At 41.7% G+C, this 25,997-nt stretch overlaps 2 protein-coding genes and 1 long non-coding RNA gene across 3 annotated transcripts; 1 reads left to right on the forward strand and 2 right to left on the reverse strand.

The window, feature by feature from the left end:
• Positions 1-636: 636 nt before the first annotated feature.
• slc6a8 (solute carrier family 6 member 8) lies at positions 637-18,796 on the forward strand. The gene is made up of 13 exons (XM_077606586.1): positions 637-1,392; positions 5,198-5,329; positions 5,413-5,680; positions 5,745-5,877; positions 8,829-8,963; positions 11,482-11,585; positions 11,652-11,776; positions 11,962-12,074; positions 12,160-12,297; positions 12,365-12,467; positions 16,585-16,685; positions 16,943-17,113; positions 17,185-18,796. Exons 1-13 carry the CDS (start codon positions 1,068-1,070, stop codon positions 17,317-17,319), a joined length of 1,983 nt encoding a protein of 660 aa, XP_077462712.1. The 5' UTR covers positions 637-1,067; the 3' UTR covers positions 17,320-18,796.
• On the reverse strand, positions 14,747-15,212 carry LOC144078506 (uncharacterized). The gene is made up of 3 exons (XR_013301234.1): positions 15,185-15,212; positions 15,029-15,096; positions 14,747-14,940 (listed from the first exon to the last, which is right to left on the reverse strand). It is a non-coding gene; the product is annotated as an uncharacterized LOC144078506 (long non-coding RNA).
• Positions 18,797-25,616, reverse strand: bcap31 (B cell receptor associated protein 31). Its single transcript, XM_077606597.1, has 8 exons — positions 25,461-25,616; positions 24,884-24,977; positions 24,117-24,217; positions 23,881-24,025; positions 21,944-22,079; positions 19,867-19,993; positions 19,656-19,756; positions 18,797-19,576 (listed from the first exon to the last, which is right to left on the reverse strand). Exons 2-8 carry the CDS (start codon positions 24,973-24,975, stop codon positions 19,550-19,552), a joined length of 729 nt encoding a protein of 242 aa, XP_077462723.1. The 5' UTR covers positions 24,976-24,977; positions 25,461-25,616; the 3' UTR covers positions 18,797-19,549.
• Positions 25,617-25,997: the final 381 nt, after the last annotated feature.

Genomic DNA, 25,997 nt, shown 5'->3' on the forward strand with positions numbered 1-25,997 from the left:
TTTCATTGGGAGGGGTGAATGAATGTATGAAAAGGAAAAAAACAGTGTTTTAAGGCTCATGTGTACTTCTGCTTTTAGTCATTTTAATTTTATGAAATGTTTTTTGTGTGTGTGTATGTTTTCTGGAGGTGTTTGAAATGATAGGATAAACTACACTTGTAGTTTTTATGTGCATCCACTGGAGGGCAGCAAAGTCTTGCTTGTACCCAAGGCCAATCATCTCACACTCACTCATCTTTTGTAGCGCTTATCCTCACGGGTCTCGCCCCCCAAAAATCCAATTAGTGATTTGATTGAGCGTTAGCCCCGCCCCTTTTCAGGTCAGTTGCCACCACGCTGCACTGACAACGCTCCACCACGCCAGGACACGCACTCGTTAGTGCCGCTGACGGTTCCAGACGTCCCATGCATTTTTCACTGGGCAAGGATTGGACGTCTATCGTCGTCAATGGCAGCTGATGACTTAGCCCTACCTAGCACTGCGAGGTCGTGTCATCGCAGTGGACCAAGCTCGAGTCTCGTCCCTACCGATGCGCTCCTTCCGAACCCGCGAGGGTGCACCGGTGTGTGACGTCAGGTGCAAAGGGGGCGGGGCGTGTGCGGTGACGTCAGTCGCGGGAGCCGCAGCATCCCCTTTAAAAGGCTCGCGCCGGGCTCAGGGTCAAGAGCATTATCAGCTGGCTGAGCCTTCCTCACGCCGCGAGCACTCGTCAAGTGAAGAGGCAAGCGTCCCGTCCCGGCGAAGACCCCCCAACCAGCCCACCCCGTCACCCGGACTGGTTCAGGAGGACTCGGCGACCCCATGCTCGTCGGGCGGTGACCCCCTCCTCCGCCTCAGCTTTCCCGCCGATGAGATTCTTCAAGCTGACGTTCAAGTGTTTTGTGGATTGTTTCTGAACGTCGCCGTCGGGCCACTTTTCGTCTTTGATTTGGCTTGCCTTGGATTTCATTTTGGAACGTTTCCAGCTTCAGTTTATTTGGAACTCGAGAGGGCGGGGGGCAGAGAGCAGGGCAAAAATAGAAAACGCTTTTTTGGGGATATTTTTGAACGGGCGCCTTTTTGATTGATGGACAGGCAGACTGCGCCCCCGTCCTGCTGCTCACTGCTGCCCCCAGAGGAGGCCAAGAGGAGTCACCTCGGCGGGGGGCTGATGGCCCCGGCGTCGTCGTCGGCGGCGGCGGCGGTCGGGTTGGACGGAGCCGGGCCGGAGGGCAGGAAAGGCGGCGTGGTGGTGGGGGTGCCGCCGGTCCCGGTGCCAATGCCGATGCCGGTGCGCCAGGAACGTGAGACATGGACCCGGCAAATGGACTTCATCATGTCGTGCGTGGGCTTCGCCGTCGGCCTGGGAAACGTCTGGAGGTTCCCCTACCTTTGCTACAAGAACGGAGGAGGTGAGTGGCACTCACATATCAATCAAATGTTCCCACTTTAGGCAAAAACTAAAGGAAAAGCTCAACAGTTGCAACACAAAGTTATTTTGTTCAGTAAAAAGGAAAGAATGTGTCCATGAGATTGCGCTAAAAAGTTTCAAGGAAACAACAAAGGGCACAACAATGTAACCACAATGATAACTTGCTCATCCAAAATACCATTTGATAAGATACATTGTATTTTCCCATGAAAATAGTTGGAATAGCCCCAGAATGGCGTTTCCCCCCCAAGATTTGCCACAAAATTGAATGATAGTTGTATAAAGAAAGAGTCATATTTCTACAGATTAAATGTCATGGCAAAAGGGTTTGAGGCACAGAAAAGAATCCATATTTTTGATTAAGGTGAGAAAAATAAATACAATATGCAATACAATCACATATAATACAATATGCAATACAATCACATATAATACAATATGCAATACAATCACATATAATACAATATGCAATACAATCACATATAATACAATATGCAATACAATCACATATAATACAATATGCAATACAATCACATATAATACAATATGCAATACAATCACATATAATTACAAAAGTAAATAAATAAATGCTGTATTTATTCAGATAAAACGTAAAACAAAACAAAAACAAGAAAAAAAGACTTCATCACAATTAACAGTTATTGAAAATACTGTGATGCACATCTTTAATTGTCAATAATCGTCTTAGAAGTAATCAGTGTCCATTACACAGAAAAGAATCCATATTTTTGATTAAGGTGAGAAAAATAAATACAATATGCAATACAATCACATATAATACAATATGCAATACAATCACATATAATACAATATGCAATACAATCACATATAATACAATATGCAATACAATCACATATAATACAATATGCAATACAATCACATATAATACAATATGCAATACAATCACATATAATACAATATGCAATACAATCACATATAATTACAAAAGTAAATAAATAAATGCTGTATTTATTCAGATAAAACGTAAAACAAAACAAAAACAAGAAAAAAAGACTTCATCACAATTAACAGTTATTGAAAATACTGTGATGCACATCTTTAATTGTCAATAATCGTCTTAGAAGTAATCAGTGTCCATTACACAATATACATAGGAATATCTGCATAATACCAGTAAGTACAAGAAAAATTCATTTAAAAATAAAAAGGCTTCCTGTTACCATAATCAAGTTACTGCGATGTCTTTCCGCTATTATTTGTCTCGATAGATGGAATCAGTGTGCTTTTTTATTTTATTTTATTTTATTTTTTGAAACTTTGAATGGCTGTCGCAGCGACAAAGTTGGCTGTGAGTGTAAAACTTTTGACTTGGCCAAAGTTGTAGTCCTGAATGATCATGTTTCAGTGCCATTGACGACAAATAGAGTCCCAAAAAACAATTGGACGCCGATTGCCGTCAATGACAGTCAATTTGGAGCGGGTATTGCAATTAAAAAGTTTTGAGCCCGTCCACCAGCAATGGCCCCCCACGTGGCCTAATTTGAAGGACTTGATGGTTGATTGACAGACTGACCAAAGTCAGTCAAATATTTGTACTCCTAACCGCCCCCTAGCTCCAAAATGCGCAAACCCATGAAGAAATACACACACAAACAAAAGCTTTTCTGATTGGGCGACAGCATTACAGTGGACGGAAAAGGTTCGCTCGCTCTCACAGGATGAAGATGAAGGTCAGCGAGTGTTAACGCGCTCGTATACCAAATAGACAACGGGTGACCTTTTTAGAAGCACGCCGACGACCTTGTCTCCCAAATGAAGGTCAGGTGGACGAAATGTGCGTTTGCCGGACTCCTGCTGTCTCTGGCTTCCAATGAAGGTCATGTCGCCGTCCGTCAAGGGCTCCGCGGGCGGCCATGTTGCCTCTGACCTTTGCTAGCGGCTAATGTTAGCCATTGCTCTTCATATACTTGGTAGGCGTGTAGTGTTGCCCGAGATCAGTTGAGCAAGTTGATCATTGAAAATCGTGGCGTGTGTTTGTGAGGTTGTGTGTTTTTATTTGCACATTTGTGAAGAGATTTCGATGAGTCATGAGTCTAGTTGCCAGGGTAACCTGTCTCTTGCCCCACGCCCTCTCCTCACTATTGATGGTTTGTCGCCACGGTGACGGGGTTCAGCGCGTGGGATATTTTCAGTGTGTACAAGCGTGACGCGGTCATCCCTGACGGCACGTGCGCCGCCGTTTAGAGCTAGTTGGCGGTAATCCTTTAATCCTATTGGCCGACATCCAGGTGCCGCTACCAGAAATCGGCCGACGGCGCCACCTGTCAGTGCGGAGGGCCGTCCACCGACGTCGAATGGCCTTGATGAGATTTTTGCGATGCTCTTTGGGTTGTTTGTTTGCAGCTGTGAATCATCCACTGATTGGCGACAAATCTCGGAGATAAAACCATGTTTGCTCAGAGGTCGGCGTGACAGTCACTTAGGGGATCGAGAGTTCGTTTTCCACACAAAAACCCAGATTTGTGCCATATTGTCCCATTTACACGCAAACTATGTTTACTACTATTTTGGGGGGGTTGTAGCCAATGATTTTGGCACAGCACAAAATCTCCTCAACCTTTTTGCTACAAATTATTGGGCTGCAAATGATTATTTTGGTAGTCTATTAATCAATGACAGACGAGTCGACTGTTTGGTTTCTTTACATTTCATAAATAAGACAAGGTTTACTTTTCCTCTTTGTTTCCTTTTGTATTCAAAATATATTTAACAAACATTTTGAGAATGCTTTTTGTCTTTCTTTTAAAGGAATAAAATGATCATTTTTTCATTTATTTTTGGACCAAAAAATGTTTGAAAAAAATAAAATAAAAAATAAAATCCCAATTCACAAATATGACATTAAAAAAGAAAGAATATTTATCAAGCAATGAATCGCCTGCCAAAAACAGCTGTCCATTAATGGTGGCAGCCCTTTTAATCACTTTAGCTTTTCCTCATGAACTGATGAAGATTTGTAGGACGGGACTAAAACAAATCTGTCCAAAAGTACAACCTAGGTAATTCCCTCCTACCATCCTGCAACAGATCAACTGGAAGATATTACACATCCTCCGCAATATCCTTTTTAGGAAACAACCTATAAAAATACGGTGATGCTGAAGGGAAAATAATTGTTGTCAAAATATATGATAATACATTTGCACTGTACTATATACACACACTATACTGGAACTCTGATTGAGGTCGCTCGTTGCTATTGGTTTTCCACAAGCATAAAATAACTCAATTAGCACAGTGATTTAGCCGGGATTAGCCAGATTAGCTTGCTAACGCGTCTCACTTTCTGCACTCGGCCAATCGCGTGCAGCGTCCACAGCAATTTGTCCGTAAAAGAGGAAAAGCCACAAAACAGACTAGATTGGGGCCCTAGAGGACCGCATTTGGGCCCCCCTGGTGTAACCAATGAATTTTCTGCTGAAAAAAGCAGCATCGACTGACTCCACTTGCAGGAGATCAGATGGGTGAAAAGGTGTCCTCTTCTTTGTTTGGAAGGAAAACGTGCCACACTTGAGCCCCTTATGGAGTCGGTTTGACACCAGTGCCTTAGTCGCTCTCAAAGCAGTAAGTCACGATGCCAACACCAAAACGGCGCCATCAATCCAAGTACTTTAGCACGTAGCAGTATTACTACACCACCTGCATCGTAACTTATGTAGGCTGACAATAAGTTATCAATTAAGCTGCAGAAAGTAGAGCGCGGTAATTGTTAACTCGACGAGTTGCTCTCTGCCTCCAATCAGGCGTCTTCCTCATCCCGTACCTGCTGATCGTCTTTGCTGGCGGGGTGCCCATTTTCTTCCTGGAGATCTCGCTGGGCCAGTTCATGAAGGCGGGAAGCATCAACGTGTGGAACATCGCGCCGCTATTCAAAGGTAGGCCACGCCCCCGCTTCCTGTCTCCTCCGGCACGCCGTTTTAGTGAGACGATCGTGTCCCATAGTGGCTTTTGTCTCTAGGTCTGGGCTACGCGTCCATGGTGATCGTGTTTTTCTGCAACACGTACTACATCATGGTGCTGGCCTGGGCCTTCTACTACCTCATCAAGTCGTTCAATGCCACGCTGCCGTGGTCCACGTGCGACAACCCCTGGAACAGCAACTCCTGCGTGGACGCTTTCAGCCTCCACATGTGCAACAACGGCAGCCACAACGCCACCTCCGCCGGCGGCAACCTGACCTGCGACCAGGTCGCCCAGGGAAGATCGCCCATCATCGAGTTCTGGGAGTACGTGAGCCCTCGCCAGACGTCCCGGTTGAAGGGGAGTCCAACCCGTCGTTTGTGTGCGCAGGAACAAAGTTCTGAACATCTCGTCGGGCTTGGACGAGCCGGGTGAACTCAACTGGGAGTTGATGCTGTGTCTGATGGCCGTCTGGCTGCTCATCTACTTCTGCGTGTGGAAAGGGGTCAAATCTACCGGCAAGGTAAGACAGAGGAAATGGAGAGCGGGACCTCGCTGGCGTTGACCTTGTCTCGGCACCCTGGTGCCCATGCACGTGGGTGTCGCGCTCACGGGTGGTCAAAGTTGATACGATCGACTGTCAAATGCGACCCGCGCCGTCACGTGGCAGACTAAGCGTTGCCGTGGCGACAATGCCGGGGGGAGGCCCGGGCTGAAGGCGTGACGTAGCGGGCTGCCATTCGCCCTTGGCCGAGGGGGAGGGGTCATTTATTCTGCAGTGGGACGTGACTGAGGAACACGACGCGCGTGCGTCCCCACCGATGTTACGTAATGCGTCAGTCACATGAAGATTGTATGTGTATTGCAGTTATGACATCACGCATTTAGTAGCGGTGGGCGGTGGGGGGGCTTTAGACCGTGCCTGCCGGGGGATTCAGCTGCAGTTCTTGGTCACGAGATGTTAAAAAAAATGAATACATGGGCTGCCCTTGACGCCGCTGGAGGTCCGATCCATTTTGACCGTGAGGGTTGGCAGCGTTCATTCATTGAAACACTGCGAGTCCTCCTACTTTAAATGAATAGGGTGGGCACGGTTATCAATGGTTGGAAATAAGTGTAAGCAAATGAAACATAAAAATAATTCTGCTATGAATGCATTGGTGCTCTAAGTTCTTTTAATGGCGATTAACTTCGTTTTTTTTTTTATTAAAAGGAGGGTGGGTAGCACGTCCTGAGCGCCGACTCGCCCTCCTAGTGTTTGACTTGCTTTTTTTCCTACTCAAATTTCCTCCCAAATTTCAAAAGCAATGTTGTAGGTGCAGGTCAGTTAAACGCTCGAAATTGTATATTAAATAAGCAACCGGAATGGGAAAATAAGTCTTTCCCTTTTACAATTGTTACTTATCATGAACTTATACGGTAATTCATTTACTAGTTGTTGAGTGCAAAAAATGTAATAATTTTTAAACCAATTCTTACTTTTTAAATTGTGTCGTATAATTATTTAGTTCTACTCAATTAACTAAAGAATTAGTGATAATCATGAAATTAAGATGATACATTTTGAACAAAATATTAGTCATAATTACTTTAATTCAACTGTATTTCATTCAACAATCAATCATTTAATATTTTTACTTACTACTTACAATTTATTGATTCAATAATATAGTATTAACTGATTCAAATTTCCACTCATGATCATTAAAATAATAAAAAAATATTCATAGTTTGTTGTTACATGACATTCCTTTAATTGTAATTGACTAGTAACTTATTTAAAAGGAAAAATAAGTCAATATTTCAACAGTTCAATATATTTTTCTTCAAAATAATGAGTCGTTCCATTGTTTCAAATGTGTTACTCATTTAATTATAATTAACTATCCATTTAAAAAAAAACAATATTCTTGTATTTCTTTTTGATTGATAAACTCACAATATATTTTAAAATTAATTAGACCAATTAGTTAGTCATTGTGAAGTTTTTAATACTAATCTAGATAATGATTATTACCCATTATTAGCTGAACTAATTGACAAATAAGCTATTTGATGATCTTAGCAAAAATGTGGTCAACATAAAATTGTGTCTTGCTAATGATTAGTATTTGTATTGTTTACAATTAATCAGTCCACCAATTTAATGAATGCTATTTTTCGTGGGCAAAATAAATGCAACCCATATTTTGGACTCTCGGTCATGTGAATGATTAAGTGAGCCCAATTAAATCAAGGAAACGGGCTGTGTTCACCCAGATCTTATCTAAAATGGCAAAGCCAGAGTAATACAATCTTTAGGTCATAACATCGTATACGTGCTCACTCTCACGGAGCTCGGCTCTCAAGACAAACACCCCCAATGGCGTTCAGCTACAGGCGCTGCAAAACCTGGCGTTTGAGGTGACTGGGGTTGTTGAGGCGAAAAGCACAGCTATAAAAATGTTGATAAAAAAGTTGTAAAAGTGTGTATCAGGTCACATGATCTGCTTGTTGAACCTTACTTGTACTGGAGATTAACAATCATCGTGTCTATCATCGGTTTCCTTTATTTATTTTTTTACTCGCACTAACAAGTGGTTTCAAATTGAAGACATTTTTTTTAATCATTCGGTAATGTCAGATTCGAAGGCTATTAAAAATCTATCCACTTCCTGCTACTGTCCAATTAGTAGACTGATTATTCATTTTCAATGCCAACTAGTTAAGGGTTCAGTTTTACAATTGTTAAATGAAGTAGTAAATTTAATGTATGTTTAAAGTGTGTATATGTATATATATATGTATGTGTATATATATATATATATATATATATATATATATATATATATATATATATATATATATGTATATATATGTATATGTATGTATGTATGTATGTATGTATGTGTATATATATATATATATATATATATATATATATATATATATCAGCAACACGCTTATTTATATATTTATTTAGTTATGTATTAACTTATTTATGTCTAAAATGTATTTTCCTGTGTCTGTATTCTCACCTTCTTGCTACTGTGACAGTGAAATTTCCCGAATACACGATTAATAAAGTTATCTAATCTATTCTATCTAATCTAATGGGGAGTTCATAGTCTTAGGTGTTATGTCTTGAATTGTATGCCTACACAAAACCAAGACTGGGTAATCCGTTCTAAAATTATCTGCGATTTTATTCATTTAATAAAAAAATTATCCACCAGAAATTTCACTTCATTCTCTGCAAAATGTACTTCGCGAGATCTAAATTCCAACCACTGGTGGCCCTAACCAAAATGGCTGCCAACTACGCACGCCATCCAAAAAAAGGAGCGCTTGACATTGATAGATGTCCAATCCTGTGACGCCCAATCATCCTTCGGCTGTGAATTATAATCCATTTATCGCGACTAGATAACCAATTGATTTGAATGTGTTTTCTCATTGAACATGGTCACCCAAACATGATTGTGTTTCTTTCAGATCGTGTACTTCACGGCCACCTTCCCATACGTGGTGTTGATCATCCTGCTGGTTCGCGGAGTCACGCTGCCCGGAGCGTACGATGGCATCATGTACTACATCAAACCGGATTGGTCCAAGCTGGAAGAGGCTCAGGTCGGCAGGAGATCACGTAACCCTTTGGCTTTGGGCTTGTTTATATTCTATTGTTTATTTAGAAGTGTTTCCCAACCACTGTGCCGTGGGAAATTGCAAGAAGTCATACCATGTAATATTCCGAGAGAAAAATGAATATGAATATTGGATTGGATAACTTTATTCATCCCGTATTCGGGAAATTTCATTGTGACAGTAACAAGAGGGTGAGTGTTGGATTTCTGTAAAACAACTTCAGGAGCAGGTTAAGAAAGAGGGAGACCAATTTCAAGGAGATAAGTTTATTACCAGACTGCAAGATGGGGAGACTCGAACGGCTGCGAACGCTCAGCCTATTTGCCGCGACTCTCTCCGAACGAACAGTTTGTGCATCTATTTATATGTGAAAACATGATGCTGTAAAGAGAAGATATCAGAAACAGGGGGTGGGCTAATATGCCCAAACAACTGCAGAGCTGATGTCTCAACATGACTCGCCATTTTTCATTACTCACACCAAACTGATGCAATACTAACAAGCAATTTGCAAATAGTGAGTCAGCATATCTTACAGCAGGGGTGTCAAACCGGTCCTCAAAGGGCCGCAGAGGGTGCAGGTTTTCATTCCAACTCAACAAGGATACCTTTTGCAAGTGTAATTAGTTAATTAAAGTCAGGTGCTACCTATTTTAGAAGACACCTGATTGGTTAAAATGTCGGCACTGGATCGGTTGGAACAAAGACCAGGACCCACTGCGGCCCTCGGCGGAATCGGTTTGAGACATGTGTCTTACAGTGAGAATGCAGATACAGGAAAGGCATAGTTACAAGTTAGACAATACAGTTACAAAGGCCGCAGAACAACAAAGCAAAAGCACAAAGTACAAAGCAAAGTATATGGGATCATTATGAATCACCAAATGAAATCATTAAGACAGAAAAGCAGCAAAAACACAAAACTAGCAAGAGCGGACGGACATACCGCCACCAGCTGCCAATTGAGCGGCGCCATCTTGGTTGCGGTAGCAAAAACTGATACAGACTCAAGAAAAAGACGTTGTAGAGTTGGATAAAGCTGGAACCACACACAGGAAGTCTTCCACAAAATGGGGAATTTCTGCGGACTGTAACCGAGATAGAGAATATGCAGAGTAACTCTTCCAAGCTTATCCGCACCTGAAGAATCAACAGTAGCAGAATAGAACCCCTCGACTCCGTTTCCGGCCTGGTAAGCGCCGACAGCTCTTCCATCTTATCCCATGATAGAATGGTTGGTCTGAAGCGTCGCTTCTTCTCCCGGCACTTTTGTCCAGCCCCGAATATCCAGCGGGATTGAGGTGTTGCTCCTTCTGCTCCGTATTGCAACAGCTAGTCCCATGTGTAAGACAGCGTAGGCATGGCCGAATGGTTCTAAAAAAGAAGTAGCAGAAAGAAGCCAGGCTAACAGAACAAAGAAAGTTGTAAAAACATTAAAGTAAAAAGTATAAAGTACAAGTAAAGTAAAAAGTAATGTATTAAGAAATATTAAAATGTAATTAAAAAAAGATAGAAAGGCTGTAAAACACGAAAAACATTGGATGTGATGAACGTTAAATTATAGATTATACTATTACAAGATTGAAATTGTGAAACAGTCTTTTTGTTGCTTATTTTTCGCTAACACGAACCGGAAGTTGTTGGATTTCTAGGGCATCAACTTTCGGCGACGTAAAGTCTGCGTGAGCACAACTTTTTTTTTTGCGTATATTTACGAGATTTAAGTCATATTTGAGGAAAAGTCATGCAATTAAAAAAATGACATTACATATTTTTGACAGAAGTTTTTCAGGCTCCGCAGACATCAACTTCTGGTGACATAAGGTCAGCGTGAAAAATTTGATTTTGGAATAATTTTAGAGGTTTATGTGATTCCTGCTGATCAAACTTTGATGAGAATGACTTTTGCTAATATAGGTGACATATTTTTCAATGAAATGATTTTCAAATGCTGGAGTCCCTTGACATTTTTTCAATGCAAAAAGTGTGCTGCAGTTCAAAAAAGGTTGGGAAACAGTGATTTAGAAAATGCAGCTAGAGAGAACTGGTTTTCGAACTAAGGGGGTCAAACTATTGCAACCAATCAAGAAAACATCTTTTCACCAATCTGGTATCCAATTTGTTCAGGTGCTGCTCGTTTCATCAGAAATTTCATTGGTTAGACTGCTTGTGCAGGATTGATCAGAACAAAAACAGTTGCCCTGGAGGACTGCTTTGGACCCCCAACATAATTATGCTTGAAAATGCTACCCGATTGGAAGCAGTGTCGCGAGCTTGATATGACAACACTTACTACTAGTACTACGTACTTGGTAACCAGAAGCATATGAAGAGGGAGGATAGGTCGGATAGGGGGGCGGGGACTGTGCAAACAATATTCGTATTATGTATGTTGCAGTGCTTATCTGCCATCTTGTATTTGGGAGATAAGCACTGTAAATGACTAGGCTAGATCCTGACCAAGGTGGCTGACATCCTCAACTTACAGATGTGAACCCCGCAGGTGTGGATCGACGCAGGCACGCAAGTCTTCTTCTCGTACGCCATCGGACTCGGAGCGCTGACGGCCCTGGGCAGCTACAACCGCTTCAACAACGACTGCTACAAGTAATGAGATTTCTGCAAGGTTTTGCCAACGGCGTCATTGGACATTTGCCGTTTTTCCGCTCGCAGGGACGCCTTCTTGCTCGCGCTGATCAACAGCGGAACCAGCTTCTTCGCCGGCTTCGTGGTCTTCTCCATTCTGGGCTTCATGGCGGCCGAGCAGAACGTGGACATTTCGCAAGTGGCCGAGTCGGGTAAAGACCGGACGATACTTCAATCTTACGCGCAATCGTGTTGAGCGCCGTTGGCGTCAAATCCATTTTGCCTGGAGATCATTCGCCGCCAGTCAAAATGGATCGGCCTTCGATGGGACCAATCATTTATTGCCTTTCCGATACGGAACTTTTATATTACAATTTACCGTCCATGTGCGTTCCAGGTCCCGGTCTGGCCTTCATCGCTTACCCGAAGGCAGTCAGTTTAATGCCGGTGGCGCCAGTGTGGGCGGGGCTTTTCTTCTTCATGCTGCTGCTGCTCGGTCTGGACAGCCAGGTAAGACTCAAACATGCCCCCCCCCCCCCCCCCCCACACACACACACACACACAAGCGCCTCACGTCCCGCGCGCCCGTGCTCAGTTCGTCGGCGTGGAGGGTTTCGTAACGGGAATCCTGGATCTGTTCCCCGGGAAATACGAACACCGCTACAAGAGGGAGATCGCCGTGGCCCTCTGTTGCTTCCTGTGCTTCATCATTGACATCTCCATGGTGACGCAGGTCCGTATAGCGACCGGCACCGCCGCATCACGGCGGGGTGAGGCGGCTGATTTTGTCTCGCTTCCAGGGAGGTATGTACGTGTTCCAGTTGTTTGACTACTACTCTGCCAGCGGGATGACGCTGCTGTGGCAAGCGTTCTGGGAATGCATCGTGGTGGCCTGGGTCTATGGTACGAGCGCAACACACTTTACACATGCTTGGAATTCCATTTTTTTTGTCTCAAATCACCCCCAAAAAGCACAAAATACAGTTTTAGTCCTATTTTGTGTCAAGAGACCAGAGTTGAACTGGAAGTGATGTAGGCAATCCCTTTAGTTTCATTGCATTTTAGTTATTTTTAATTTTTAAATTAAGTCGTTATATCGGGAAGAAATGGTTCATATGCGCCGTGTAGGAAATTGCTCCAACACTGCCGATGCATGCCACATTTTTTTTCCATTTGACCAAGCGGTCAGCTGAGTGGATTGAGGAAATAGAAGGAAGTGGACTAGCTGGGAAATAGCCTTTCGTTTATTTGCCATTTCCTCTGGCCCAATTTCATATTCCAACTCATCGCACGAAGAAGACAATGAGTTTTCTATTGGGTCGTGCACCCTCTGCTAAAATCCTTACCTTTGATTACGCCACCGGTTTCAACTATGCAGAGGCAAACCATTACAGACGCTCCCCTACTTACGAACACAATTGGTTCCGAGCGATTGTTCATAAGTTGAATTTGTTTGTAAGTTGATTCAGTGCTATATTTTGTATTATAATTTATGCTTAAGGCTGATATAAGTATATTGAAGGTTTATATAAGTGCATTTGTATGTTTAAGGCTTGTATAAGTAACACGCATTGGTTTGTACTGAAAAAAAAAACATTTAATAAAATGGAGAGAATATGTACAGTACTGTAGAGAGAGAGAGAGATTTATGTATTAGAAACTGAAACTTTCAGAAGTCACTGTGGTCCAGTGGCAAAGACAATGGGTCAGAACTTCAGGTGGACTCGAGTTCAAATCCACTCTTTGCAATACTCAAATTGTTTATTGAGGTAATGAAAAGGATAGATATAACTTCCAATCACATCATTTCAGAAGTCACTGTGGTCCAGTGGCAAAGACAATGGGTCAGAACTTCAGGTGGACTCAAGTTCAAATCAGGAATGAGTTCAGTTCCTCTCTTTGCAATTCTCAAATTGTTTATTTAGGTAATGAAAAGGATAAATATAACTTCCAATCACATCATTTCAGAAGTCACTGTGGTCCAGTGGCAAAGACAATGGGTCAGAACTTCAGGTGGACTCAAGTTCAAATCAGGAATGAGTTCATTTCCACTCTTTGCAATTCTCATATTGTTTATTGAGGCAATGAAAAGGATAGATATAACTTCCAATCACATCATTTCAGAAGTCACTGTGGTCCAGTGGCAAAGACAATGGGTCAGAACTTCAGGTGGACTCGAGTTCAATTCCACTCTTTGCAATTCTCAAATTGTTTATTGAGGTAATGAAAAGGATAGATATAACTTCCAATCACATCATTTCAGAAGTCACTGTGGTCCAGTGGCAAAGACAATGGGTCAGAACTTCAGGTGGACTCAAGTTCAAATCAGGAATGAGTTCAATTCCTCTCTTTGCAATTCTCAAATTGTTTATTTAGGTAATGAAAAGGATAGATATAACTTCCAATCACATCATTTCACAAGTCACTGTGGTCCAGTGGCAAAGACAATGGGTCAGAACTTCAGGTGGACTCAAGTTCAATTCCACTCTTTGCAATTCTCAAATTGTTTATTGAGGTAATGAAAAGGATAGATATAACTTCCAATCACATCATTTCAGAAGTCACTGTGGTCCAGTGGCAAAGACAATGGGTCAGAACTTCAGGTGGACTCAAGTTCAAATCAGGAATGAGTTCAATTCCTCTCTTTGCAATTCTCAAATTGTTTATTTAGGTAATGAAAAGGATAGATATAACTTCCAATCACATCATTTCAGAAGTCACTGTGGTCCAGTGGCAAAGACAATGGGTCAGAACTTCAGGTGGACTCAAGTTCAATTCCACTCTTTGCAATTCTCAAATTGTTTATTGAGGTAATGAAAAGGATAGATATAACTTCCAATCACATCATTTCAGAAGTCACTGTGGTCCAGTGGCAAAGACAATGGGTCAGAACTTCAGGAGGACTCAAGTTCAAATCAGGAATGAGTTCAATTCCTCTCTTTGCAATGCTCAAATTGTTTATTTAGGTAATGAAAAGGATAAATATAACTTCCAATCATGTATAGGCGGGCCGCCTCGTGGTGTAGTGGGTAAGTCACCTGCTTGCGACGTGGGTGTCGAGGGTTCACATCCCGGTGTCGCCAGTCAACGACTGTATGGTGTCGGCAGTCGGCCGCAGGCCGACTGTCGAACACCACCAGCAACCCCCCCTCCCAACTGTCTTCCGGTCAGTCGGCTGACCGGAAATATTGTTTTGCTGAAAAAAATGACTAAGTCTTTATTTGAATGAAAAAAGGATTACCCATTTACTGAACTACTAGTGTAGTGATTAGTCAAACGAGAGCGGGATTCGAACCCCATTTCCCACGTGGCAGTCAAATCCACTAACTTGAGGTCTGTCTGACCCATTGTCTTTGCCACTGGACCACAGTGACTTCTGAAATAAGGTGATTGGAAGTTATATTTATCATTTTCATCACCTCAATAAACAATTTGAGATTTGCAAAGAGTGGGCTTGAACTCACTCCAGATTTGAACTTGTGTCCAACTTCAATTTCAACCCATTGTTCTTGCCACTGGACCACAGTGTCTTCTGAAATGATGTGATTGGAAGTTATATTTATCCTTTTCATTACCTCAATAAACAATTTGAGAATTGCAAAGAGTGGAATCAAACTCACTTCTGATTTGAACTTGAGTCCACCTGAAATTCTGACCCATTGTCTTTGCACCACAGTAAAGTTGGAAGTTGTATTTATCCTTTTCATTACCTCAATAAACAATTTGAGAATTGCAAAGAGTGGAATTGAACTCACTCCTGATTCCCACCTCATGTTCTGACCCAATGATTTTGCCAGTGGACCACAGCAACAACTAGAAGTGAAGAATCAGAAGTCAGATTTATTCTCTTTATTATACATGGTCATTTTTTAAGAAAAAAGCCTTACTATACATGGTCTTTTTTGTAAATAAAAAGCCTTACTATACTATGTCGTTTTTAAAGACAAAAAAGCCTTACTATACTGTGTCGTTTTTAAAGAAAATAAGCCTTACTATACTATGTCGTCTTTAAAGAAAAAAGCCTATACTATGTTGTTTTTTAAGAAAAAAGCCTTACAATACTATGTCATTTTTTAAGAAAAAAAGCCTTACTATACTATGTCGTCTTTTAAGAAAAACGCTTTACTGTACATGGTCGTTTTTTTTTAAATAAAAAAGCCTTACTATACATGGTCATTTTTTAATAAAAACTCTTAATATACATGGTCATTTTTAAAGAAAAAAGCCTGACTATATATACATAGTATTTATTTTTTAAACAAATAAAAGCTTTACTTTACATAGACCACTTTTTTTTAAAGAAAAAGCCTTACGATGTCCAGCCATTCAAGTCATTTTGCATGGCAGCTTTACGTTTGTACCAAATCTCGGGGTATTCTTTGCTCAGTTATGAAGCACGTCTAATAAGATGAATAAATATTTGACATTATCGTCGACAAGGAAAAAGAGTGTCGCCAAACTTTCGTCAAAACATATACTACTTCAATTATTTTTACTGTACAATTTCATTAGTGATGGTTCTGTGTGAGTCTTAATCTTTTATTTGGAACACTTTTCGACTTCTAAATTAGAGTGTAAACCTTCCTGATAGAGGGATTTTAAGGCATCATTGATTTCTTGTGTAAACCTGTTCCAAAATATGCATATTTCTGCAGGGAGGTTAGCTTTTAATCGTTTTATCTTGGTTGGATCTTTTTCAGATTCATCCGTGTAACATAACACATCCCTCAAATATTTTTGGCTTACAAAGTAGAGTAGATACACCTCACATTTTTTAAATTCATTTGATAAAATTCTTGATTTATTCAGTATAACTGGAATGTTCATTTTACATGGTGTGCTGTAAAATATATATATATATATATATATATATATATATATATATATATATATATATATATATATATATATATATATATATATATATATATATATATATAGAGTATTCCTAAAATTAAAGCAATTGACATGAGCAACTGAATTTTCTCAATATGCATGATTATGATGATGTTTTTGGCAGGTGCCGATCGATTCATGGACGACGTGGCTCGTATGATTGGCTACCGGCCAATGCCTTGGATGAAGTGGTGCTGGTCCTTTATCACGCCATGTGTCTGCATAGTATGTCAAAAAAAAGTATATATTATGTGTGTGTATGTGTCAGCAATTGAATGGAAATGTGACAAAATGTTGATAAAATTGTAATACTTTGTATCCATTTAGGTTATCAATATGCTTAGAATCGATGTATTGTTTAGAAAAAAATGTCACTGTTTAGTGAAGGTTGCCACCAAAGTTTGTTGATGCTAACTTTCATGCATTTCCTGCCATTAAAGGTGCGACACGAAAAAGTTTGAATTGTGGGTGTGGCTTTTCAGGGCATCTTCCTGTTCCACCTGGTCAACTACAAGGCGCTGACGTACAACAACACGTACGTGTACCCGTGGTGGGGCGAAGCCATCGGCTGGTGTCTGGCGCTCTCGTCCATGTTGTGCATCCCGGTCAGTCTGATCTACAAACTCTTCCGCGCCAAAGGCTCCTTCGCTCAGGTCAGAGGTCACACCGCCGCCCTCGCCTCCTCCACGCGACTGGTTTTTATTTTGATCGTTTCCGCCCGCAGCGCTGGGCCCACCTGACCAGCCCGGTGTGGGGGGCTCACCACCTGGAGTACATGGCGCCCGACGTCAAGCCGCTCAACCCGCTTTCGCCCGCCAGCGACGACAACAAAGTGATTATCTTTGAGAGCGTCATGTGACCCTGAACGCACCGTCGGCCTGCTCGCTCTCGCACTTTATCGCGCTTGTCTTCCCCGTTCCGACCCGCCAAATTGAAAACACTGTGAAGCGCAGGGTCCAGGTTGTTGCGGACCCCCAGTATTCCAGCCCCGGAAGATAGTGGTCTTGCGCGTTGCCTTACGCTGTTGTCTTAACGTTGTTATTTGTTCACCAGCCAATCAGTAGACTTTAATTATGATTCTAACAGGAAAGTAGTTGAATTAACATACAACATTTTATCAGCATTTTTCAGCAGTGCTTTTATTTTAGCTTGAACCATAATTAATGGGAGTTTTTTTTTTTTTTTTTTCAAAACACGAGGGCGGAATGCTTTTCGTCGAAATAGCCATACTAACAAAAAAAGTAGAAATGTATTTTTGCAATTTTTAGGAAGCAAGGGAGTGGTGTCCAAACTGTGGCTGACTGCCCAGGTATTTTTGGACCGCACCAAATTATGAAAATATTGAATATAGCCCGCACAAGGAGTGTAAATTTAGCCTACATTTTTTTGTACTTCCCGGCATTAACACTAGATGGAACGAGCTCTGGGGTCAAAACCTGAGGTTAAAATTAATGTAAGAAACTGTAACATTTCAATATTTTCTTTCTTATAATCTTTCTGTTTGTGTTGCAAATTTTCCCAGTAGTGTAAATATATAGATATAAATATTGCAATAACCTTATACCTCTGGATTATTTTGTTGAACCCGTTCACTGCCATTGACAGTTAGACCTCAAATCCATTTTAAATGGGAAATGATCATATTTAACTGCCATTGACATTGATAGACGTCCAATCCAATTTGACTGAAGGTCGTTCAGAATCAGAAAGAGCAGATCAGAATGGATTGAATAGCAGTCAGAGTTGAAACAAAAAATAGCTAATACTAATAAAAAATGTGATTCTGATCTTTTAACAAATGAAAATATTTCAGGTGGACCCTCTCATTGTTTTTTTCTTTCACAAATGGGTCCACTTTGACACTAAAAAAGGGATTTTTTTAAAATGATTTTGTTTTTTCTTATGTACAGAGTGCTGAACAATTAAGTTTTACTTTGCTGTCTTTAATTCGGTTTTAATTTTTCAGGTGTTTTATTTGCTTATTTTAATTGGTCAACACCAGAAATGAAAAATGTACCAAATTGCAAATTCTGTCCATCTGTCACACCATGTGCATTATTTTTTAAAATGTCAGTGATATTTTTTTTAAAGATTGTCTCAATCATGCAAGACCAGCAGGAAGCACTCAAGTAAAACAAAACAAAAAACTTGATCTGCAAATATGAAACAAAATGTGAAAAATTATGTAAATAATGTGATGTTTAACTGTGAAAGGGTGACTGCGCACAAATGGTGTTTAACCCTCCCATTTGTCAGCAATAACGTTTCTGTGGTGACCTCATTGCAGAAAAGTTTCATGAATGGAATTCTGTCCTAATAAACATTGATTAACTCAATTCCTGGCAACATTCATACTTTATTAAGCCACTGCCACTACTTTTTACCTCTAAAATGTTTTAAGCTGGACCACCAAACTAACAAAGATTGACGCTGATGAACAAAATAATACATAGATAATGCATCTTGTCGCCTTAACACCACTGAATACAGATTTGAAAAAGTGGAGACCCTCTGAATTGAAATGGGAGAAGAGCATCTTCCTCCTAGGAACATCTTTGGCTACAGAGCGCCTTTTGCGTTCCTTCCCAATATGGCGTCGTTTGGCCACCGAGGTGGAGCGTGGGCCAAATATAACTCGCTGGCTTGTCCAAGTCAGCGCTTTGAGGAACGAGATCCTGCGGGGAGGGACTTAAAAAAGTCATTTCTAAAAGAAGCCCAGCAGCTGCCTTTCAACTCCCCCCCCCACCCCACCAAGCCCTTTCCATCCATGTCGAACGTACACACATTCTCACAATGACACGCGTACGGCCAGAAACAAGTTTGTGTCGAGTTTTGTATTGGAGTTGACACACAAGTTTGCAGTATCCGAGGCAACGTGACATAGAGTCACACGACAAAGCGTCACTCACGTAAGCCAGCGTGGCTAAATGGTCCTTCGGCAACGAGAGGGCGAGCTCTTGTTTGGAAGGGATTTTCAAAGACGGAACTAAAGAAAGGACGTGCTTTAAGGCGGCGGCAGGAACGGAGGCGGAAAGTGACGTCACAACACGCAACGGGCCCGCTACCGTGCAGAATATCCATCTTGGCTCTCAGTCCGACTTCTTATCGCCGCTGGCCTACGGGCAAAAGGACGAAATTGTTGGTGCAATGCATCATGGGGGATTTGCTCTCACCCCGTTGCGGCGCCTGGCCTACCACAAGTTTGCTGTGCTCCTCCAGCAGTCGGTCGTATTCCACCGTCAAGTTAGCGGCCTGCTTCTTCATCGCCGTCACGTCGCCGTCGCTCTTGTGGAGCGCTGCGGACGGCATCAGAGCACGACTTTGATTTGCCGTTTACCTCGTCGCCTGCCATTGACGGACGGACGTCCACTCCGTTCAAAAAAAAGGCAGCGAATGAGATAGTCACCTTTCTTGGAGGCTTCCAGTTCCTCCTTCAAGGTCTTAACTTCCTCCTTGAGAGATTTGTTCTCCGCCTGGATTCCTTCTACTTTCGTCCCCGCCGCTGGCAACTCCAGGCCAGCTTCTCGGAGTTTCTGTCAAAAGATGACCGGGGTTCAAAAAGGGGGGTGCGATGGCGCCGCTCCGTGGCGAGCGAGCCAATGGCGTGTCCGTAAATTGCCCGGTCTCGAGTGCCCGATGATGTTGCAGACGTGTCACGGCCGTCGTGCGAAGGCGACGCGGTGAGTGATGAGGACAGCTGAGCGGCGGCCGTCAGACAGCTGTCGTCATCTCACTTTCCCGCACTGACGCCATTGATACGTGGTGGCCGATACCCCGTGATGGCCCCGCTCTCTTATTTTTTTTATATGGAATGGCCTGTAAGCTGCTACTTGTCCGCCGAGGCTCATTAACGGTTTTTCACCAGCTACCTAGCTTAAAGTATTTTGGCGTCAATAGCTCCTAATAATGTGGCAGCTCATACGTGAACAAATAGTTTTACAGTGACGTGGCATAAAGTCAGATGAATTTATGGCAATAAGTGGCATGTTCGTCCTCTGATCAAGGTGCACCTTACCACCAATTAGTGGACGTCAAAGGCAGCTAATGAGTTCATATGGACGCTTGTTGTGGAGAGTTTTGCGGAAGCATATCCATAATCTTTTGGCGATGCATCACCATATCGACATATCGTATTGCAATTACTGTGTATCCCAGACTTTAAGTGGAACGTCATACTTTGGCTGAGCCTGCTGCTTATGTAATGTGAAAATGTAGAAATGGGCATTTTCAGAAATGTAAAACCAGTCGACCACCATGATTGGCCGCGAAAAGTGAAAATCCGTGAAGTAGGGTCACCCCCAGTGTTCCCTCTAAGCTGCGCGCGTGCGCAATTGCGCACTACTCTCGTCCTCGCTGCGCAGCAGCAATCATATGGCGCGCAGTAAAAAAAAAAAAAAAAAAATCGGATTTTTTTTTTTTTTTTTTTTTTTTTTTTTTTTTTTTTTTTTACCCTTTTCCCCATGATGGCGCCGTTTAAGCGGCAGCAAGTGGCAGTAGCTCTGTCCACTTATGTTTTTCGTGTTTTACAGCATGTTTTACATGAAAAATGGACAGGTCGCCGAATGGACGTTCCGCCGAACGTTCATTCGGCGACCTGCCCGTCTGTCAAACGTCCGTCGGCGAAACGTCTTTAGGCGAATCATCCGAGTACCGATGATGTCGCTCACACTGGTACTCAGTGCGCTCAGGGAGGTTGACTTTCTGCTCAGACCAACGAAAAATTAGAGGGAACATTGGTCACCCCAATTAAAAATAAATACAAATATATATATATATATTTTTAAATTCTTCAGTGCTGAGTCCTAGTAGCAAGATTTGCTTCCGGATTTTCATATGTTTATGATCATTAAAAAAAATAATTAAATGAAAAAATAAGCCGGCGCGTGATGTCGAGATTCACACGCCTGACTTCGTTGCGGGCAAACGCTTACTCGATTCCCGCAGGCGTCGGTATGATTGGGAGTGCGGATGGTCGTTTGTCTGTGTGTGCCCTATGACTGACTGGCGACCAGTCTTGGGTGTAGTCTGCCTTTTGCCCGAAGACAGCTGGGTTAGGCTCCAGCAACCCCGCAACCCTTTCGCGGATCGGTGGTGTGGAAGATAAATGAATGAATAAAAAAATAAAAATTCCCCCCCAAAAAAATCTGACGTAGAGAAGCAGCGATAAATGAAGCGTTAAGTCGCGGGGTATCTCTGTACTACTATAGTCCGGCAAATAAACTCAAGATGGGATATGGCTCCCTCTGCTGTCCACTGTCCACACTGTCTCCAGCTTTGTGCACAACATCCAGCTGGCCACCACTGCTATAAGCTGGCGCCAACTTAAAAAATTAGCTAGCACTGAGGTCAACTTATGATAAACTAGTTAGCGAGAGGGTGCTTCTTAGACAGCATCGGATTAGACGTCTACAGTCTTCAGTTGACATAGAATTAAGATATCACGGGAGAGCACGCGTCCGGCACAGTGGCGTTTTGGAGCTCACCTCCTGCAACAACTGATTTTCATCAATGAAGCTTTTAGCGGCGTTGCTAGCGCCTTCGGCCTGCTTCTTGAAGGCCTCGTTGGATGCCATCAGAGAGGCCTGCTGGGAAAGAAGAGTGGCCAGACGACGCAGCAACCTGCGGACAAACGCAAGAACTTAGTACACCGGACCACGTTTGAAAAAAAAGTTCAAATTTAGGACGCATTTGAAACGAGGCCAGTTTAAAGTTAGCGTAAATGCTTCCATGAATTTGATTTCAGCACACGAAAAATGTCGTGTTTTCAACCTGTAGTTAGTCGTAGGACGGCCAAGATTAATTGGCAACAGATTAATCATCAACTACTTTGATAGTCCAAGACTTGTTTGAACATTGACCCCAAAATGGTCCAAATCCTCTTTAAATAAATAAAATACTGAACAAAATCATATTTTTAATTCATGCCCTTATATTATGTATATTATTTTAAATAAAAAAAACAAACTGGGGAAAAAAGTCTTTGAAAAGGAGTTGAAAATATTTAGCTCAAAATTATAAATGTATTAAACAAAAGGGGATAAGGGATATGTATATATACATATGAAATTTTAGATGTTTTTTATTATTATATTTTATATCTTACAGTGGCATTGACAATGACAGATGTCATCCGTTGTAAATGAGCTCAACACAAGCAGATGTCCAATTCATTCGAAATGGGAGGCCTGGCAGTGAATAAATATTCCCAGACATTCCATTTAAAGTGGATTGGACATCCAATGCCATCAATGGCAGCCACTGAGTTTAAAAAAAATGAAACATTGTTAGTTTTCTGTACTCCTTGATGAAGGCTGATAATTATGAAATATTTGCTTCAGAAACCAATGTTACAGTCATTAGCCATTTCTCTGAGGCCATTCGTCGACTAATCACAAAATGAATCGGTGACTCGTCGACTATCGAGAAACATTTATGGCTGCCCTGTTCTGTCCCACGGAGCGCGTGGTGTTGACACCAGTCACCAATGAGGCAAGAGCCATGTGACAGAACCGGTCGTATAATGTAAGTGGCACTACGTGAAAGGACAAACGCACCGGGGTGGTGGATTCAGAGTCACGTTTTTGAGGAGACCAGAGGAAGTTACTCAGGGTGTCCAAATATGGCCGCAGGGTCACAGACACTCTGGAAATATCCCATCAGCTGCCGCCACTTTCTGCTAACTCGTGTTCCGACATGGAAAGTTCACCAGTCGCTGTCTATTACAGCCGTGAGGATGTGTGCGTGTGGCTGTGCTGCCCCCCGCTGGACGCTCAACTTCTTACACCAACAAACATTGCCTACTTAAACCTACAGTCATGTTTTAGTAGACAGTAATCAGTCATTTACCAAGATCCACCGTAATAGGTGAAAAACCGCTATGTAAGGACAGTGTTTTTATAGTTTCTAATTAATATTGGCACGTTTAAAAGTCCCTCTACTGTTATTTAACACCTGTAGGTAGACACTGCCCTCTAGTAGCCAGTGATATAGCGTCTTGGCCCGAATATAAGACGATGTTTTTTGCTTTGCAATTAGACTGAAAAAGTGGGGGACATCATACTCATTCACAACGATAGATGGCGCTAGATATCGTTAAAGTGAATGCTGAACTTAAGCAAACCAAAGCAAACCTCTGCCACGAAGAAGAAAAATAAAACTAGCGGTAGCACGAAAAAGAAAATACTAAATAGCGGTAAGAAACAAAAGAGGAAAAGAGAAGAGATAATAGAAAATGGAGAAACGTAGAGACAATCTCTAGAAAAGTTTGTCTAAGATTGACCAGGTTAACCGGCAGCTGAGAAGTTATGATGGAAACTTCAAGATAATGTTGACAAATGAGACAGAGTCTTCAAACAATTGCAAAGCGGCTGTGAAATATGGTGTGACGGAGTGTAATGAGAGAATGTTTGCGTGAGCTCACAGGCAAAGGAGGAGTGCAAATCCGGCGATGTAAAGATTCCTCTGCGCTCTGAACAGTTTCATGTGAATGTGTTCAATGGCGGTGGGATTGTTGGTCAAGTCCACCTTCTCCGTCACACTGTATTTCCTTACCTCGCGGAAGGCGTCTGCAAAATACAAATAAAAAAAAATGTTAAAAATCTGATGCCAGTGGTGACGACAAACACCATCAACTACATAATTGTCATACACACTCACCAATGAGAAGGAAAACAAGGATGGCCATAGCCACCATGAAGGAAGTGTTGCCATATAAGGCTATGGTTTGGACCAGTCGAGATCTGAAGATACTGTTCCACCTGGACCAACAAAAAAAAATCCAACTTGTCAAATAGTCATACACAAGTCCAAACTGAAAAGTAGAAGAAAAAAGGGAAGTTTCAAGCATGAACAGCCTTTTAAGGTCATGCATTCAGGCCTGGAATTTAACTAAAGCCCTCACTGTTTCTTTTTAACCACTCAGAAAATGTGTCCTGAAGCAGAAACTTGATTTGTTTCAGTTGACGACTATATTCGCCATTTAAAAAATAGCATCTGTGTTTACTTGAGTACTTTAATAATAAGATATCAACTTTAGTTTAATGAGTATCTTGATTAGGGGGCGGGGGACAACTACTTCTTCAAAGCAACGTATATACAAATTAATGATCTGAAAGACAATGTGCCACATGACTCGTCTTAATCTTCGACCGGCTATCTTAAACAGAAGGATTTCTAATTTATCCTCGCTGGAAGAAGTCAACAAATCCAAATCGTCAAAAATTGCAAAGAGGGACAGGTGTTGATTCCAAATGATTTAAATTGCCTTTAAACATAGGCCATGAAATGGACATTTATGGTTCTGGTAATAAGTGAGATTTGACGCTTCTATCATGAGATGCATCAATAGTGTCTTTATGACTCATCTTTAATCCATTTCCAGTGAATCTGCAAATCCTAACATGAATTTGTACTTGAACTCGCACCTCTTGGCAGAAATGAACGGTATGCAGAGGAGGAGCACCAAGAAGACCTCCACATACAAGAATGCAGCCACTGCGGTCCACTGGAGACTCATCACTGTGAAACACGCACACAAAAAACACCCCATCTTTATCTTTGCCAAGTCATCACGTGCATTTGATCAATTTATAATCCTGCTCTGAACTACTCGGTCACAGCCTAATCTTTAATCATTCGAAAATCAGTCTGAAGTCAGGTTTTATCATGGTCCAAACTTCAAAAATTCATAAGAACAAAATTGTGTTCTAAATTACGACATCTAACACTACCGAGAACACAGCCTGCCTGTTAAAATTGAAGAGATGCCATCGAAAGACGTTCTCTTTGTTCCAGTCTTAAAAAAAATATCAACACGTAGTTATGATACAATGTTGACTATGTTGTCCACGACTAAGAACAGGTTTTGAACATATTTGCATGCTGTGCTGAACAGAATGGCACCCGTCTATTTGCTGGAAAAACTGACGGTAAGTACAAAAAAACAGGTTTGAAAGAAATAGGGCATTTGGAATTTTTAAAAAACGAATGTTTGACACTGACCTGCAGATGAAACTGACAAACACCTTAAGAAAAATGGAAAACGTAATACTAAACTAAAGTGCGTTCAAGTGTTGATCTTCCTTTAGTATATTAGCTTGGGGCAAAGCCAATACTTCCTACTTCCGGGGGAAATGCCAGCTCAACGAAAAGTCGCCACGTGATTGGTTAGATATGGGGCTATAGGGGCGCGGCTACGCACGAGAAGAGCTGATTTGTCGTGTTGTATTTTTTTATTCTATTTCTACGCTTATTCTATTTTAATTTTATTTTTAAATTCAGATTAAATACACTCAACGAAAAAGGGCACATTTCCATTTAATGAATCACTCATGCGTCATAATTGAGGAATTCGATAACCCTAATCAACGTCACGGGGCTGCAGTTCCTCTGACGGCCAGAAGAGAGAAGCACAGTCCGAATATGACGACGCCGAATTGACAAATGATAAACAGTGGGTAATTTTATATAATTTGTTGTTTTCATGCTGCAGTTCACAAAACAAAACTTAATCATTGGCCATATACAGTTATTATGTAA

The sequence above is a fragment of the Stigmatopora argus genome, chromosome 1 (assembly GCF_051989625.1).
Source record: "Stigmatopora argus isolate UIUO_Sarg chromosome 1, RoL_Sarg_1.0, whole genome shotgun sequence".
Taxonomy (NCBI): Eukaryota; Metazoa; Chordata; class Actinopteri; order Syngnathiformes; family Syngnathidae; genus Stigmatopora; species Stigmatopora argus.

What these genes read in the sequence shown, in the direction of transcription:
- slc6a8 (XM_077606586.1), top strand. Translation starts at nt 1,068, where the DNA reads ATGGACAGGCAGACTGCGCCCCCGTCCTGCTGCTCACTGCTGCCCCCA. An exon ending in CATCGCGCCGCTATTCAAAG is followed by an intron (nt 5,330 to 5,412) that starts GTAGGCCACGCC and finishes TTTTGTCTCTAG; the next exon opens with GTCTGGGCTACGCGTCCATG. An exon ending in CCCATCATCGAGTTCTGGGA is followed by an intron (nt 5,681 to 5,744) that starts GTACGTGAGCCC and finishes TTGTGTGCGCAG; the next exon opens with GAACAAAGTTCTGAACATCT.
- bcap31 (XM_077606597.1), bottom strand. Translation starts at nt 24,975, where the DNA reads ATGAGTCTCCAGTGGACCGCAGTGGCTGCATTCTTGTATGTGGAGGTC. An exon ending in CCTTGTTTTCCTTCTCATTG is followed by an intron (nt 24,026 to 24,116) that starts GTGAGTGTGTAT and finishes TGTATTTTGCAG; the next exon opens with ACGCCTTCCGCGAGGTAAGG. An exon ending in AAAATCAGTTGTTGCAGGAG is followed by an intron (nt 19,994 to 21,943) that starts GTGAGCTCCAAA and finishes ATCTTTTGACAG; the next exon opens with AAACTCCGAGAAGCTGGCCT.